At 38.8% G+C, this 14,378-nt stretch overlaps 2 protein-coding genes across 3 annotated transcripts; one reads left to right on the plus strand and one right to left on the minus strand.

The window, feature by feature from the left end:
• Positions 1–2,281, plus strand: LOC119992941 (protein TIFY 10A-like). Of its 2 annotated transcripts, none has more exons than XM_038839785.1 (5): positions 1–311; positions 914–1,094; positions 1,196–1,473; positions 1,590–1,647; positions 1,855–2,281. In XM_038839785.1, exons 1-5 carry the CDS (start codon positions 137–139, stop codon positions 1,961–1,963), a joined length of 801 nt encoding a protein of 266 aa, XP_038695713.1. In that variant the 5' UTR covers positions 1–136; the 3' UTR covers positions 1,964–2,281. The 2 variants fall into 2 exon arrangements, with proteins under 2 accessions (XP_038695713.1, XP_038695712.1); XM_038839784.1 differs by having other exon boundaries at positions 3–311; positions 1,587–1,647.
• A 2,250-nt stretch (positions 2,282–4,531) lies between these two features.
• On the minus strand, positions 4,532–13,739 carry LOC119993276 (auxin response factor 19-like). Its single transcript, XM_038840329.1, has 14 exons — positions 13,106–13,739; positions 12,245–12,357; positions 12,060–12,155; positions 11,608–11,664; positions 11,355–11,510; positions 11,164–11,248; positions 10,583–10,673; positions 10,334–10,498; positions 10,043–10,238; positions 9,456–9,594; positions 6,849–8,605; positions 5,714–5,904; positions 5,514–5,620; positions 4,532–5,429 (listed from the first exon to the last, which is right to left on the minus strand). The coding sequence occupies exons 1-14, from the start codon at positions 13,146–13,148 to the stop codon at positions 5,419–5,421; spliced, it is 3,207 nt and encodes a 1,068-aa protein (XP_038696257.1). The 5' UTR covers positions 13,149–13,739; the 3' UTR covers positions 4,532–5,418.
• Positions 13,740–14,378: the final 639 nt, after the last annotated feature.

Consider the following 14,378-nt stretch of genomic DNA (forward strand, 5'->3'; position numbering starts at 1 on the left):
CCTTCATCTCTCGCTTTATCTTCAACAAGTAAATGCAGGCGCACCACCACTACTACGAAGTGATAGGAAGCACGAATCAAAGCTTGACGCACGAAAATCTTTGTAATTTGGTTTCGAATTGATTTTGTGGATAAATATGTCGACCGCCACGGAAAGCTCGGAGTTCGGGGAGCAGAAGCCGGCGGGGAGGTTTCCGGAGAAGTCGAGCTTCTCGCACAAGTGTAGTCTATTAAGTCAGTACTTGAAAGAGTTTGGGAGTTTTGGAGATCTGAGTCTAGGAATGACATGCAACATTGAAGGAAACGGAAATGGTAAGCAACCTAATCGTTTCTTGCTCTGTTTTCTTCTTAGGCTCTAGTACTAATTTTAGGGCTTCAATGGTGTTTCTCTTCTTTAATTGAGATTTTGGCAACTAACCCTAGGAGGTTACATCTGTTGATAAAATTAACTAATTTCGTTAACCGTGCATGTTTAATTTAATACGAATGTGTTTAATCTCCAGATCCGAGAATTTGTGGTTTGTAATCCACACGTTTGTGTCTAATTGTTCCGGATTGCTTGATTCTCTCCTCGTTATGCTCGACCTTGAAGTTTTCAGTGTTTTGACAAAAGAGAAAGTAACATGTGCTTAATCCTTTATCCCTTTTTATGGTACAAATTCATTTGTCCTTTGCAAAATGTACTGTTGAGATTATGTCTATTCTGTTGGAGAGGGATTCGGCAGCTAGATCTCAAAAATTCCTCCAAAACATTCACCTACAAAGTCTCCCTATAAATAAACATGTTTTTGTCTTCAGTGAATGTGGCTAGTGCAGCATATATTTGGATTATTTAGGTGTATATATATATCAAACTTAGATTGGCTATGTTATAGAGGAGAAATCTGATGTTCTGTTTGGCGTGATTGTAACAGGAAAACCAGAGATGTTGAGACGGGCAGCCACAGTTTTGAATTTGTTTCCAATCAGTGAGAAACCAGGAGAGGTTTTGGGCCAAAATAATGCTAAAATGCTCAAACCAATGAATTTGTTCCCTGAAACAACTGGTTTCCATGTATTCAAGGAGGAGGAGCTCCCAAAAAGGGCTGATTCTTGGTGGGTTTGTGTTTCAATGAAATATAGGCTCTTCCTTTTATAATTGAAGTTACTGTTTTGAGTCTTTCGACTGATTTGTTGTTATCGTCATTTTGATATAGTTATGCGGCAGGGGAGCTTCAGACTGCACAGATGACTATATTTTACGGTGGACAGGTGTTTGTGTTTAATGATTTTTCGGCCGACAAAATGAAAGAAATCATGCTCTTAGCAAGTGAGGGAAATGCGCAGTGTGGCACAACATTCCCTTCTACTCATCGGAATATCGCATCTAAACCTGTGGAAGCTCGCAGTCTGAGTCCTCCTAATATTTCCCCTAATTTTGTCAATGATTTAAAGCAAGACTGCATTCAAACTCCCACACAGCCTCTAGTTAGTGGTAATCCTCTCAGCCTCTTTGGTTTCCTTCGTTTATTATTCACAAGTTGGGGGATGTTTTTTCCATTTATTTGGTCATGCTTTTATAATAAGGGTTCTTTTTGGCTTTGATAGCAGTTCTACCATTAACAAGGAAAGCTTCCCTACAAAGTTTTTTGGAGAAGAGAAGAGATAGGTAGGCATTCAGACACAACTTTTCTCTTGATTCATTCCATTTGCTTATATAGTTATATCGACAAACCACAAACTTTCTAGGTAACCCTTTTGAGGAGTTGTATAATTATGGTCAAAAACAAATATGTTTTTACAATTGACATAATTCTTTTATTATGGTTCAGTCCTCTAACCTGCGTATATTTCTATTTGGCCTTTTTTTTTGCAGGATTACTGCAAGAGCTCCATACCAAACAAGAAACCCAAAGGCAGCTCTCAGCAAATTACCAGTTGAAAACAATTCCTGGCTGGGCTTGTTGGTTCCATCACCACAGTGATCTCCAGATTTTGACATTTTTAGGCTCCTGACTCTCCTCCTCAGTCACTACAGTAGCTGAAAGGAAGCTATTAATTGTTCTTTTTTTTGGAAACCCTTAATAGTTGTTCCAGTCTATTTTATAGTTATCCAAATTCAGCCTTTTAATTTTCTTCAACCACCTATTTCTGGTTGTTTCTTAGTTGTGGCTCTAATTAAGGAGCCCGCATATATCTAAGTAAGGTATTAAATTTCATGTAATTAATTAATTGAGAATTCAATTAAATAATGATTCTTGACCATCTATGTGTTACATACGAGTGACACGGTTTGAGCAGCATTCTATTTGTCCATGTCATTGTAGAATGTGTAGTTTCCGCAATGTTGCTACGTAAGTGAACTTGTATTATAACAAATCATTACAAATTACACAATCCATATATGAGGATCTTCCTCTATAAAAAGTTAAAAAAAAAAACTCTTGTAGCAAGAACAAATAAAAGACTCAATTCAATAGCATCTGTAATAACTTACATGACAGAGAGATAGTAGCGATCTTAGAACTCTTTTTTAGAAGCAACAAATTTTGCAATATGGTGAATTGTGCTCCCCTAGGAGAGTATATGCTAAAGTCTTAGGACATGATTTTCACAACATTGATCAGAGCTACCATATGACAAATTCGTCGTCAGAAAAACCCACATCATCACCCAGAAACGCCAGAGCTGAACAAGAGAGGGAGGGCACCACACGGTCTGAGGACAAAACCATCAGATCAGAAAGGAAAAAAAGAGACTAGTAGATCTATATTTGGGGATGAGGAGAATTTTCGGATCTCAACTCCTCCCCTGTACCAGTGTACCACTATGGGAAAAAGGGATACTTTTTGAAAGAGTTTTTAGAGAAAAAAAACAGAGAGTAATTTTTGATAATATAAATTCATCTTTATTTATCATTCGTATTTAGAAATTCATGTATAGTCTCCCTATATACATTGATTATAAATGTTAATGCATCACATTAATCAAAACAAAATATAAATGATACATTCACCTTAGACAAAGATAAGTGTTTTGTTCGCATCCATGACTCTTTCATGGATTGAGTCATTAACTATATAAAGGGCTCTTGGTCCCTCTCTCCACTCAAGCAATTTTATAGGAGATGATATCGAAAATCACCCTCTACTAGAGTGACGACACATGGCATAGGGGGATGACACAGAGTCAAGGTGTTGAGCATGCTGAGATGTCGAGGTAATAATTGAGGTGACAAGCCAAGGTGGTAAGGTGACAAGCCGGGGTGATGAACCAAGGTGACGAACCAAGAAATGATAGCCGAGGAGTCGTTAGACAGTGCACCCGGAGAGTCACCTCGAAAGTCCCTTGATGACCAAATACCAAGAGCCCTAAAAGAGACCGACTCTACTTAAGAAAGAAATTAGGATTAGATTCACCATTCTCAAAATCTACCTAAGAATAAGGAAGGTAGAGATATTCTCCTACAAAAATTAAAACTCTCCAATTCATATAAAAATGGATCTTCAGTTCTAGGTAAACGATTCCAAACCTTACACTCTTACTTGCTCCTTGAGAGAGAGATAGAGAGCTCCAAGCATCGAGTACTATCATAATTGATAGCTTATTGACTTGAGTGTCAGAGAGGTCTCATTGAGCACACCCTTGACAACCCTAGATTACGTGTTCTCTTGTGCAATAATGAAAGCCATATATCAAAATTCATTGAAGAAATACATGAATTCATAAGGCATGCAACTAGTTGATTCTTTCTTTCTTCTTTTGGAAATGGGGAGAGAGATTTAGACCTTTGTTATCATGGTGATACATATCATCATTACCCCTTCAACTAATGGCTCAACTCTGTAACTAGTTGATTCCTAATTGTGGCGCAATGTATAGTATTTTCTTCGGCTTGTTTAGCATTTGAATTCGACTAAGATCAATTGTACTTTGAAGGCCCACACAACTGAAGCCCATGGTGGCCTCTATTTGATGAACAGGTTTTGGGCAATTGCAGAGTTTCCAGTCATATAGCAGACTACCAAATATATTCAAGTAAGATTATAGGATTTCTTGGGCTTCTTAACTGTTGTTTTAATGTAACTGACATGACATAGAATACTGGAAATGAAAAGTGTACTTGTGTAAGCTCAATCAAAGCCACAGGGAGGTGGAGGTTGTTGCTGTTGGAGATGGAAGACACTTGGGAAGACTCAAGTAGACATTTCTGTTAAGGTGATCTACATAATTGAGGGCTTCCCTTCCTGCTCAATCCCTGTCATACAAGCACTAAAATTGTCCTGCCTTGTGTAGACTGGTACCCTAGTGATTTCTTTTCTTGTCTAAACTATCCAAATTAAGAGTCTAAACTATCCAAATAAGATAATTGGAAAAAAACTCAATTTCCCTTCCCACCAAATCCCTCAATCCAAACACACTCTAAGTTACTCATCACATGCAAGCACCCTCAATCCAAACACACTCCATGTTACTTATCACAAAGTAGAAACGAAAACGAACGAACATTACAGCAAACTGTATTGAAAAAAAGAAGAAGAAGAGGAAAGTAGTAGCCTTATTAAGAGAACTTTTCTTCTACTCCAGCATTGTTGGGAAATACTCTGTAGGGTAACCTATAAATTCACATTCTGTCTACCCTACGTTCTATCTACCAAAACAAAAAATATAACCTCATATTTATCATTGAGAAAGACTGTTAGCCAGATGTGGGCAAAATAATGCCGTTTACATAATGAGCAGGCAATCATACCTGCTGATGGGAAAAGCTACAGCTTCCTCACACTCCTGCCTGTGGTCTTACCTCTACAGCATTTACAAGGGGAGTTTTGATGTCAGACTAGGTTTTCCGCGTCAGACTAGTCTCGAAAAAAAACTGGTGTGAGTTTATATACATTGAAGGACCTTCATCCTTGCTTCCTGTTGTACCTAATGATACACCTTGAGGCTAAATACGTTGCAATCAACAAGTACTTCCCCAGAAATTTGAATAAACATTGGCAAACTGAGTTCGAAAACCTCGCTCTAAAGTGCATGCAGCACCTACCACCACCACCACCACCACCACAATGACAAAAATTCTTCAACCCTCTCAGTGAAGATGGTGTACTAATTAAATAGGTGCACTTTAAATTGTTACCTGAGTATCCACGGAGCACTTTTAACATCTTAATTATTCTATCCCCAAGTACTGAGAGTTGACAACCAGATAGATTGTTGTGCCTTCCTAGCTTCCTAGCATGTCAACACGCCCAGAATACAGATGCATCGTTATATATTAAACGAAGCGGCTGAGTTTTCCTCATAGTGCCCCTCCATGCATTCCCACTGTCGGTTCCACTACATGCTTGATTGGGAACTGTAATGTTGCCCATATCTCCATCCAAGCTCATCTACTGAACGTCAGCAGCTGATAGTATCTTTATGCTCTGAACATAGCTCACAAATTCCCTGCAAGCAATTTGAAAGACAATGTGAACAAATAACCAAACTGAGATAAATCAACTGCAGCAGAAATCTGAAGCTCTTCACTACATGCTTCATTGGGAACTGGAATGTTGCCCAGATCTCCATCCAAGCTCATCTGCTGAACTTCGGCAGCTGATAGTATCTTTATGCTCTGAACACAACTCACAAATTCCCTGCAAGCAATTTGAAAGACAGTGTGAACAAATAAGTAAATAACCAAATTGAGATACATCAACTGCTGCAGAAAACCGAAGCTCTTCACTTACTCCCAAGGATCGTCACCAACAAGAAGTACGTCATTTTCATGATCAACATACACTAGTTTCCAGTCAGAACTATGTGGATCTTCTAGCTGGCCTTCAATTCCAAACATCCTCGCTAGATCATGCCTGAGCTCGTCATACCCTTTGTATCGGGTTCCATCAATAGATCTCCCAACAGATCCACGTTTTTGAACCTTCAAGAGTTTAATTATATATTAAGTTGCTTAAAGTATCACAATATAACCCACATAAAATTAGTTCATTGAAAAAAAATAGAGACTGGAGAAATAGACCATAATTTAGAGCAATATTTGCCTAATGCTATCAGAAGACTCGGAACACAAGAAGGTTCAAGCCATATTAAAAGCACATAAGAAACCAGAAAACCCAAACTTCTATTCTTTTCCAGGTAAACACAATTATGCCAGATGCTGCCAGCACATGAAAAGTAACATCATGGCTTTGATAAGAATTGAGCTTAGTAGGCAACATAAATATTTACAATGGCGAGTATAATAGCTTATTATCCATCATTATCCATCCTACAGTGAAGCTCATGTCATTGCTACCACAGACTACCTTTCAAAAGACCAAATGGGAGTATAACTGGATTACACATTTACACCATGTGTCAATTATAAAATCGGCAACCTCTTCGTTTTACTTCAGCAACTCAACACAAAGATGTCAAAATTAAGAAGAAAGATACTTATGTGAGGGTTAAAAAAATCCTATTTGCTAGTCCACAATCAACCGACACACAGAGCAGAATGAGGCAAGCTAATTTTGATTTGTTCCTGCAGGAGCTAACATCATCTTAATAATATCTAGTGCATATTAGACAACTGTAGGCTCCTTTTTTTCCCAGAAAATGTTTGGCCTGCTGAGGATAGAATGCTATATTTATTAGGAGGCATAAGGTAGTTAAGAGTGGCGCTAATGACGGTAGCCCATTAGTGATAGTGGGTGTTGCTGTGTGGATTTTGAACAACTATAGTTGGTGGTAGTAGCTAGGGGCTGGCAACAGAGACCCATGGAGGTTGATAATTATTTTTTGCATCAATATATTCAACCCACGTAGAAGTGGAAGTAAGACTAATAGCTACTCAAAGTAAAGAAGATAGGTTGGCTAGCAAACCTTTGTATATGTTCGCATACGTTGAGCCTGGTTGCTCCACAATCCATTCGCTAAAACTCCCGTGTCATTGATGGCCACATCACCTGAACACCCAGGCTTAAATGGGATGTTGGGCACCCCAAATGACTGGGAGCTTATTGCAGCAGTGGACAACTCTGTCTCAATATCTCTTGGTGTACCACCATAATTAGACAGCAAGTTCTGAAGATCCTTTTGAGAGTCATATCCCCTTGGCAACAATGTGTCAGGCATCAATCCATCAATATTCGATGCAAATGGTAGATTGTTTTGAGGATGTGATTGGAAATCACCCTCCAAACCAAAACTGGGGATTGAGAAATTTTGCTGTATAGTGCCTCCATCCAGACAATATGATGTTCCAGAAGTTGAGGCTTCCAATTGATCACCCATTGTACCCTTAAACTTTTGTTGGTCAGGTCCTTTGGAGCTGGGTAACACATGTTTGATCCGCATATCAGACTTAGGTTGAAGCTCTTGAACCAAATTGCTTGCAGGGTCAGCCACTGAATCCCCCAGAACCATGGGTAAACCATGTTGGATTTTGTTAAGGAAATTTGACGAGGAAATCTGACAATTATTAGTAGAAGGTGAGGTCGAACATGATGGTGCATCCCCATCTGTAAGTCCAGAATTGGCTCTCAGTGTAGCAGGTGGTTTTTGTAAATTCTGGTGCTCGTTTAAAGGATAAGGTTGTGATTGCATGAGTGCTGACGTTGCGAAGTTATTTCCACTGAGCACTTGCTGCTGGTTCTGTAACAACGGTGGCTGTTGCATCTGCTGGGCCTTTTGCTGCAGCATCTGAGTCTGCTCAAGGGAGCTTGCTGGGGAGAGTAATTGCTGTTGCTGCTGTAATTTCTGTAGCAACTGTAGGTGTTGCTCAGAAAGGCCTTGATGTGATAAATTTTGCACTTCTGGCAGCGGAAACCTCTGTGAAAGGTTTTGTTGCATCAACTGTACTGGGGACTGTTGCATCTGGCTTTCCTGCTGGTGCCGCTGTAAGAGGCCAGGTGGCTGTTCTGTTTGTTGCTGAAGCTGTAAGTGCTGTGGTAAGGATGTTAGCTGATATGAATTCTTATTACTAGAGGGAACACTTTGATCGGATTGGGCACTGCTTGTAAGTAACTGCGGCTGCTGCTGATGAAGCTGAGAGTATGCAGCTGGTTGCTGCACATTTTGGCTTGCCATCTGATAAGGGACACCCACACTATTACTTACAGGAGTGGCTTGAAATATGATTTGTTGTTGTGGTTGTTGCTGTTGCTGGAGCTGTTGTGATTGTATTTGTTGTGGCTGCGACAGCGGTTGAGGCTGTGTTTGCTGGCTTTGGTGTCTTTGCTGCTGCCTCTTCTGCTGTTGTTGGGTCATAGGATTTTGCAATAATTGCTGCAGCTGCTGCTGTTGAGTCCATGCTGTAGGTGGTTGTGGCAATTGGTTGACTTGGTTTTGTAGATTTGCTTTATTAAACTGCAAATTCAGAGCAGGCAGAGCTGGGGACTGAAAATTCAACAGCTTAGAAGGCTCATCAGCACTCAGGTTAGTATTTATCGCAGTAGATGGAACCATTGATTGGAAGAATCCTGACTGAGCAGCTGGAAACTGATTGTTCTGTTGCATACTCATCCACTGTACTAGATTTAAACCAGGGAACATTGAGCTAGGGGCATCCTTCATGCCAAAATCATCTCCAAGCCAAGGCATTGCTCTCTTGAAAGCATTCTCTATGTCAGACTCATTGTCTGCAAAAGCACTACTGAGTTCACTAACAAGGACAATCTGGTAGCCTATGTAAGGCAGACACATTTTCCAAGCTGATTTTATTGTTAATTTGGCCAGTCGCAAATTATAATATCATGACAGATAAAGCTTAAATTTTTATTTAAAGGTCCAGTAAACAGATTCGTAAGATGGTAACCTTGCTATTACACTGCTAAGTAGCCTTTAAAGTTTAAACATGTAACAATCAAGAATATACTTTTATTTTCAAATCTTTTTGCATAGAGGAGTATGAAAAGCAGTACTTAAAGCATGTAAAAGAACAACTTTTGAGAATAATGTGTGCAAATAAAAATTAAAAATTTTAAGTGCACTGTACTAAAAGCACAGTTTTTCTTCCTAAGATTTGGTTCTAACGTAAAGGGCTCAAATATACAAAAGCTTACCAAAGTTAATACTGGCTATGTTACTTCTCAGCAACATTTTAACATAAATAAGGTGTTTCCTAGTTTTCAAGTCCAATAACTTCATAATGCTTCAACAGCCCAACCAACACACTCCACCACCCCCCCAGCCACCCAAAGAAGAAGATAAAAAGCTATATATACATTCATCGCCATCGTCTCACACACATGATTGATTATTTGATCTCACATCCAAATCAGATCAGTGTGGATAAGTGAGTATCCATTACAGCCAGAGATGCACTATCCATTCAGTAAATTTGGCTTTTCATTGTCTCTGTGTCATGGGCAGAACATGGATTATATTCCAGAGCTCTAATTAAGGTATAAGCAGAACTGCACAATTGGGGTATTTTGAAGCTACCAATAAAAGAACATTCAACAGAGTTTAGTGGAGAATTTGATGTACCTGGCATCCCTGGTGGTTTTGGAAACTTGGGTCTGAAAAACGGAGGAGGACATATGTAGAAAGGAGTTACCACAGGCTCAATTGCCCAAATTGAAACTCGACTTGGACGATCACCTGCTGTTGATTCATCCCATCCAACCTATAAAGAAATAATGTGTTAGGCTCAGGTTTCAATGCCTTCATAAACTGTATAGACAATACATATATCCAAGTACAAATTATTCTCATAAGATGAAAGCCCAGCAAAATATCTCAATAATGCAAGAAATTCATAAACATGATGACATAGATTTTACAATGTCAAAAATAAAATCCAGGGGGGTTCAGTGCCCTAGATTTTACGAACTAGACCTGGCATGGAAAGCTAATGTTTCAAGGCCAAGTACTTCTCACGCACAGTACACACACAAAAAAACCATGAAACCATATTCCGCGGGAGAGATTAAATACCCATGCATTGTCTACAAGAAGGTAAATGCTCTGGATTCTGTCAGACCCAGTAAAAGTTATTCTACAAATAAACAAGATTATTAAGATAAACAAAGCCTGGATATTTTGTAGCAGCCTTATGATATGCCAATTAATACCTGAAGATTACGCCATTGTGAATTTTTCCACTTCACAGGATCCAAATCACTGATACCAGTGATTGTACCCATGTATCTGCGGACCCCCGAGTCTTCAGTCTCAAACATCATCCGGAATCTCATGCCAAGTGACGGTTGGGTGTACATTGCTTTATTATACTTGGCTAAAGGGACAACAAACTCAGAAGGACTAGCCCTGTTACATCAAATAAAATTCGCAGGTCGTGTATCAAAAGCTACTATTTCAGATTAAACACACAATATCATACACCCTAGATGTTAAAGTTGCACCTTGGGTTAAAAAACACAGTAAATGGGCTATTATTTGCAGCAGCATGAGCGGCGGCAGCAAGTATTCCAATATGCATGCTGTCACTGGATATAACCGATGAAGAAAGAGCTGGTTGCTGTCTATTAGCAGGCCGAATACCCAAGAGAAACTGAGACTTCTCATCTCTACATGTGATCATATTATTTTAGCTCTGGAACAAGTGAAGAAATCTAGAAGAAATTTCTTCTTATGGAACACTTCTACCATACCTTATAAATAGAACGGAATCACCAGCAAAGAGTCTTTTTGTGCTGACAAAGACACTCCACCCTGTAGTCAGCAAGTGCCTTTTTGGTTGCCCTGAAATTAAAGAGAACACGGATTTAATCCATTTAATGTTTTCCAATATTCAACTCACGAAAGGGATGCCGAACTTCCCGTCTAGGACTAGAAAGACAATAATAAATTCTATTTAAATGGGGAAGAGATATGGGATACGGAAGTTTTTGACTACAACCCCAACAGGCAACAAGGAAGAAGAATGAAAATTAGAACACTTGATCAACATCACGATATCATGAGGGGGAAGGGGCATTTAACTCTGTGAATCTTACAGCTAAAGAGAAGCTTCTACACATACTTAATCAAAGGAAGTTAACATTAATAGTGGACAGTCCTCATCACATTCTGATTTAAGTACCATTTACTAAATTACTGCCAACCAGTATGCATGCAATTTTGCAAAAGATCTTACAACTAGACCAACTCACATATCATTATTATACACAGGAGAGGCATCACTGCAGAACTATGCACAAATTAATGCTTTGCATGATACAACGAGCAATACCCCGATAAACATGTCTGAATGTCCAAGAATTGTCATGCACATCTCTGGCTACCAACTCCTGCGCAGGTGGTTGCTGTGAAAAATCCTATAGAATATCTCTTTCATTAGGACTGGAAATTGAACAATTGGCAAGTCAATTTGGATTGTTGACTTTCAAACTCAAAATTAGATTTGAAAAATAATGTACACACCAGAGGTGGGAAGATTTTTTCAGCAGCTCTTCTAGGTACAGAAAAACCACCATGAGTACTTGTGTCACTTGCTGTGAGAATTTTGCAAAAGAACTCAGCAGGCTGCCTGTTTTGTTTGAGGCCCATGTCAGATGCCAGCAATGCTTCCTTCCCATACTGAAACAGAAATATTTTTAAAATCCTTCCTTGTATGTGGAATTGAAGAAAGGGAGGAGCTGAATTTGGTCTCTTCAAAATTAAATGGCCAACATACTTTGCTTACAGGTTGAAGGGTCATCTGTGCATAGACTTCATCGGTTTCTGGATCAGCCTGATTCCAAAAGACACAAAAAAAAATGTCAATATAAAATTCAAGAAGACGAAAGTATGCTAGCTCTTCTCTTCCTCTAAGTTTTTAATTCATGGACCTCAAAAAATTATGTTTATTATACCTACTGCCCACTACTTGGCATCAAAATTTGTCATAACCAAAACCAAGTGAAACACATACTCATCGATTTGGCTACATTACTCAACAAAAAATTAAACGCTGCCAAATTATAGGCAATTTGAGAGGTGGTGATAGGTAGCAGCCTAGCAGGTGTCAACATAGATGTAACCAATTTTCAAAAATGTAATTCTTCCACCCCCCCCCCCCCCCCCCATAAAAAAAACAACAACTAAATTATAACAAAAGAAATAATGCAACAATAAAGGCCTTCATACATGCAATGTGACGTTGTGAAGCATGCAAATCAACTTCGAAGGAAGGTTGGGGTAGCTGGGTACAAAATCAGCCTCCTTTTGCATTGATGCTGCAACCTGAAAATTGTTGTAGTCAAGAGAAATTACGTCAGAACACAGTTTCTCTTGTAGTTTTCTTTATACGTTTAAGTAAGTTGGTGACTTACTTGCTCACTGTGTCCTTGAGCGAAGTAAACTACAAGACTTCCAACTGGTGGCAAAGACACCAGTGGTCCCGCACAAGCATGCCACAACTCTGAATTAATACTCCTCCTTTCTCCTGTACTCAAATAAGTAAGAATGTTATCAAATACTGAGTATCCAAATGCTTGCAACCAATTAAATGTTATCCAATTGGAGGAGGATAGAAGAAGTAACAAATTGTTGAATCTTTAATCACAGAAAATGAATTCTACAGGTTTGAAATTAACAAGATCCTCCATCACATTGAGTTTTAACTAAAGATAGACTAAGTAGGAGTTATGAGGATTCTTTAGCCCTCTAACCTTTGGGTCAGATCAAGAAGGTAACGTGGAAACTAAGGTCAAGCAAATTCCTGAGCACCGCTCACAAGATAAAAAGAAAAAAGTTCAGAATCTAGGCTTAACATATTAAGCAATCGAATTGAAAGAAACAAATTTATTTTGAACAGGTGCTCAATGACATCTATTGTGGAGACTTTTTAGTACCAATAACTCTTGCAAGACCAAGGTCAGAACAAACTAACCTGCATTGACAATTTTTAAATTTTTTTGGCTAGTGCCCAGGATAACTCATACAATTATTGCATTCTTTCTTGCAATTTCCATTTTAGCACCTCCCTTTGGAGTTGCTCTTAGTAAACAGCTTCGGTAGATAAAAATTGTTAACTGTATTTCAAGTTTCGAAATAAAATTGATACAAGACATCTCTCCAACACAATCCTCTCCTTTGGATACGGAAATTACAATCCCCATTGCAAACTAAGAACAAAAGCGCACAAGTATGTTTTGTCAAAAACGGAAAGAAAATGCATAAGGACACTTTACCTTCAGCAGGATTTGCCAAAAATCCATTAGATGGAGCCTTCATGTTCGCAGATATGATTGATTTAGCAACTCTTAGCAAATCCAGTCACTCGTTCACTTCCACACACCTCGAACTTTTGTCATCATAAACCTTTCACTTACTCCGAATTCCGAAACAATCCTCAATCTCAAGTGCCAAACAAATCACCACTTCTTGCCAAACAAAAAAACTCACATTCAATACAAGAAACAAAGCCCTAACTTCCTTCGAAGCTCCTCAACCTGTACTGAATCGCAGCATATCAAAACAACTTGAAACTTCTCCATGAACCGAGCTAAAAACTTCCCGGTTTCGTTACCAGAGATGGACGAATCAAAACAAGTCAAAGCTTGAGACAATGAAATTAGAATGTCTGCTTACTTGCAGAAACAATGAAATTTTTTCAATCAAATTCCGTTGAAAGTCGAAGAGAGAGAGAATATAGAAATTCAGAGGGGATCAAGTTGGAGAGAGAGAGGAGAGACTGACTGGTCGCCGAGAAATCAGAGAGGGAAACAGCAGAACAGCAAAGCAATCACAGCTGACATATAAATGGACTGAACCAATCAGGCCTAGCATTGGCATAATTTCACCTTCTTGTGTTCAATACTGTTCATAGACAATCGATTTGTTAGTTAATTTTGTTTTAGTGTGTAATGCTCTTCGCAGACAACAATAAATTTGACTCAAATTCACCTTAAATTCACATTTGAGTGAATCTATCCGATTCTCACGTGTCAGTTCAATGTCGTTTTTTTTAGAAAGGTCATTAACGAATTATATTCATTTATCCAAAGATATAAAAATTTGACGTCCTAAGACCCTCCAATCACTATAAAAATGGATTACAATGACACTCTTGAATGACACAATATTACACCAAATATCGTCGGGCAATCGCCAAATCATCGTACTTAACCAGACTACGACGGGTTACATTAACTAAACAAAAAGATATTAAGCAAATGACATTATGGTTCTAGATTAATGATCTTGACTTCCTCCTAAAAAAAAAGATTGTTATCCCTTAGATCTGGGAGTCTCATTATTACGAATATTATCGATCTCACATCACTTGGCTAAGACCAATCCCCCTCACATATGTGTGAGGTCTTTTCCCTTGGGTCCAGTAAGTGAAATGGCTCAAGGAGAAATAAAATTATGCGGATTCAATGTATTCTTGAAAACGGTAAATCTAAAGCGGAAAATATCGTGGATGTGAGTTGGGTTGACATTTTCCGCACGCATCACTAT

The sequence above is a fragment of the Tripterygium wilfordii genome, chromosome 23, assembly GCF_013401445.1.
Source record: "Tripterygium wilfordii isolate XIE 37 chromosome 23, ASM1340144v1, whole genome shotgun sequence".
NCBI lineage: Eukaryota > Viridiplantae > Streptophyta > Magnoliopsida > Celastrales > Celastraceae > Tripterygium > Tripterygium wilfordii.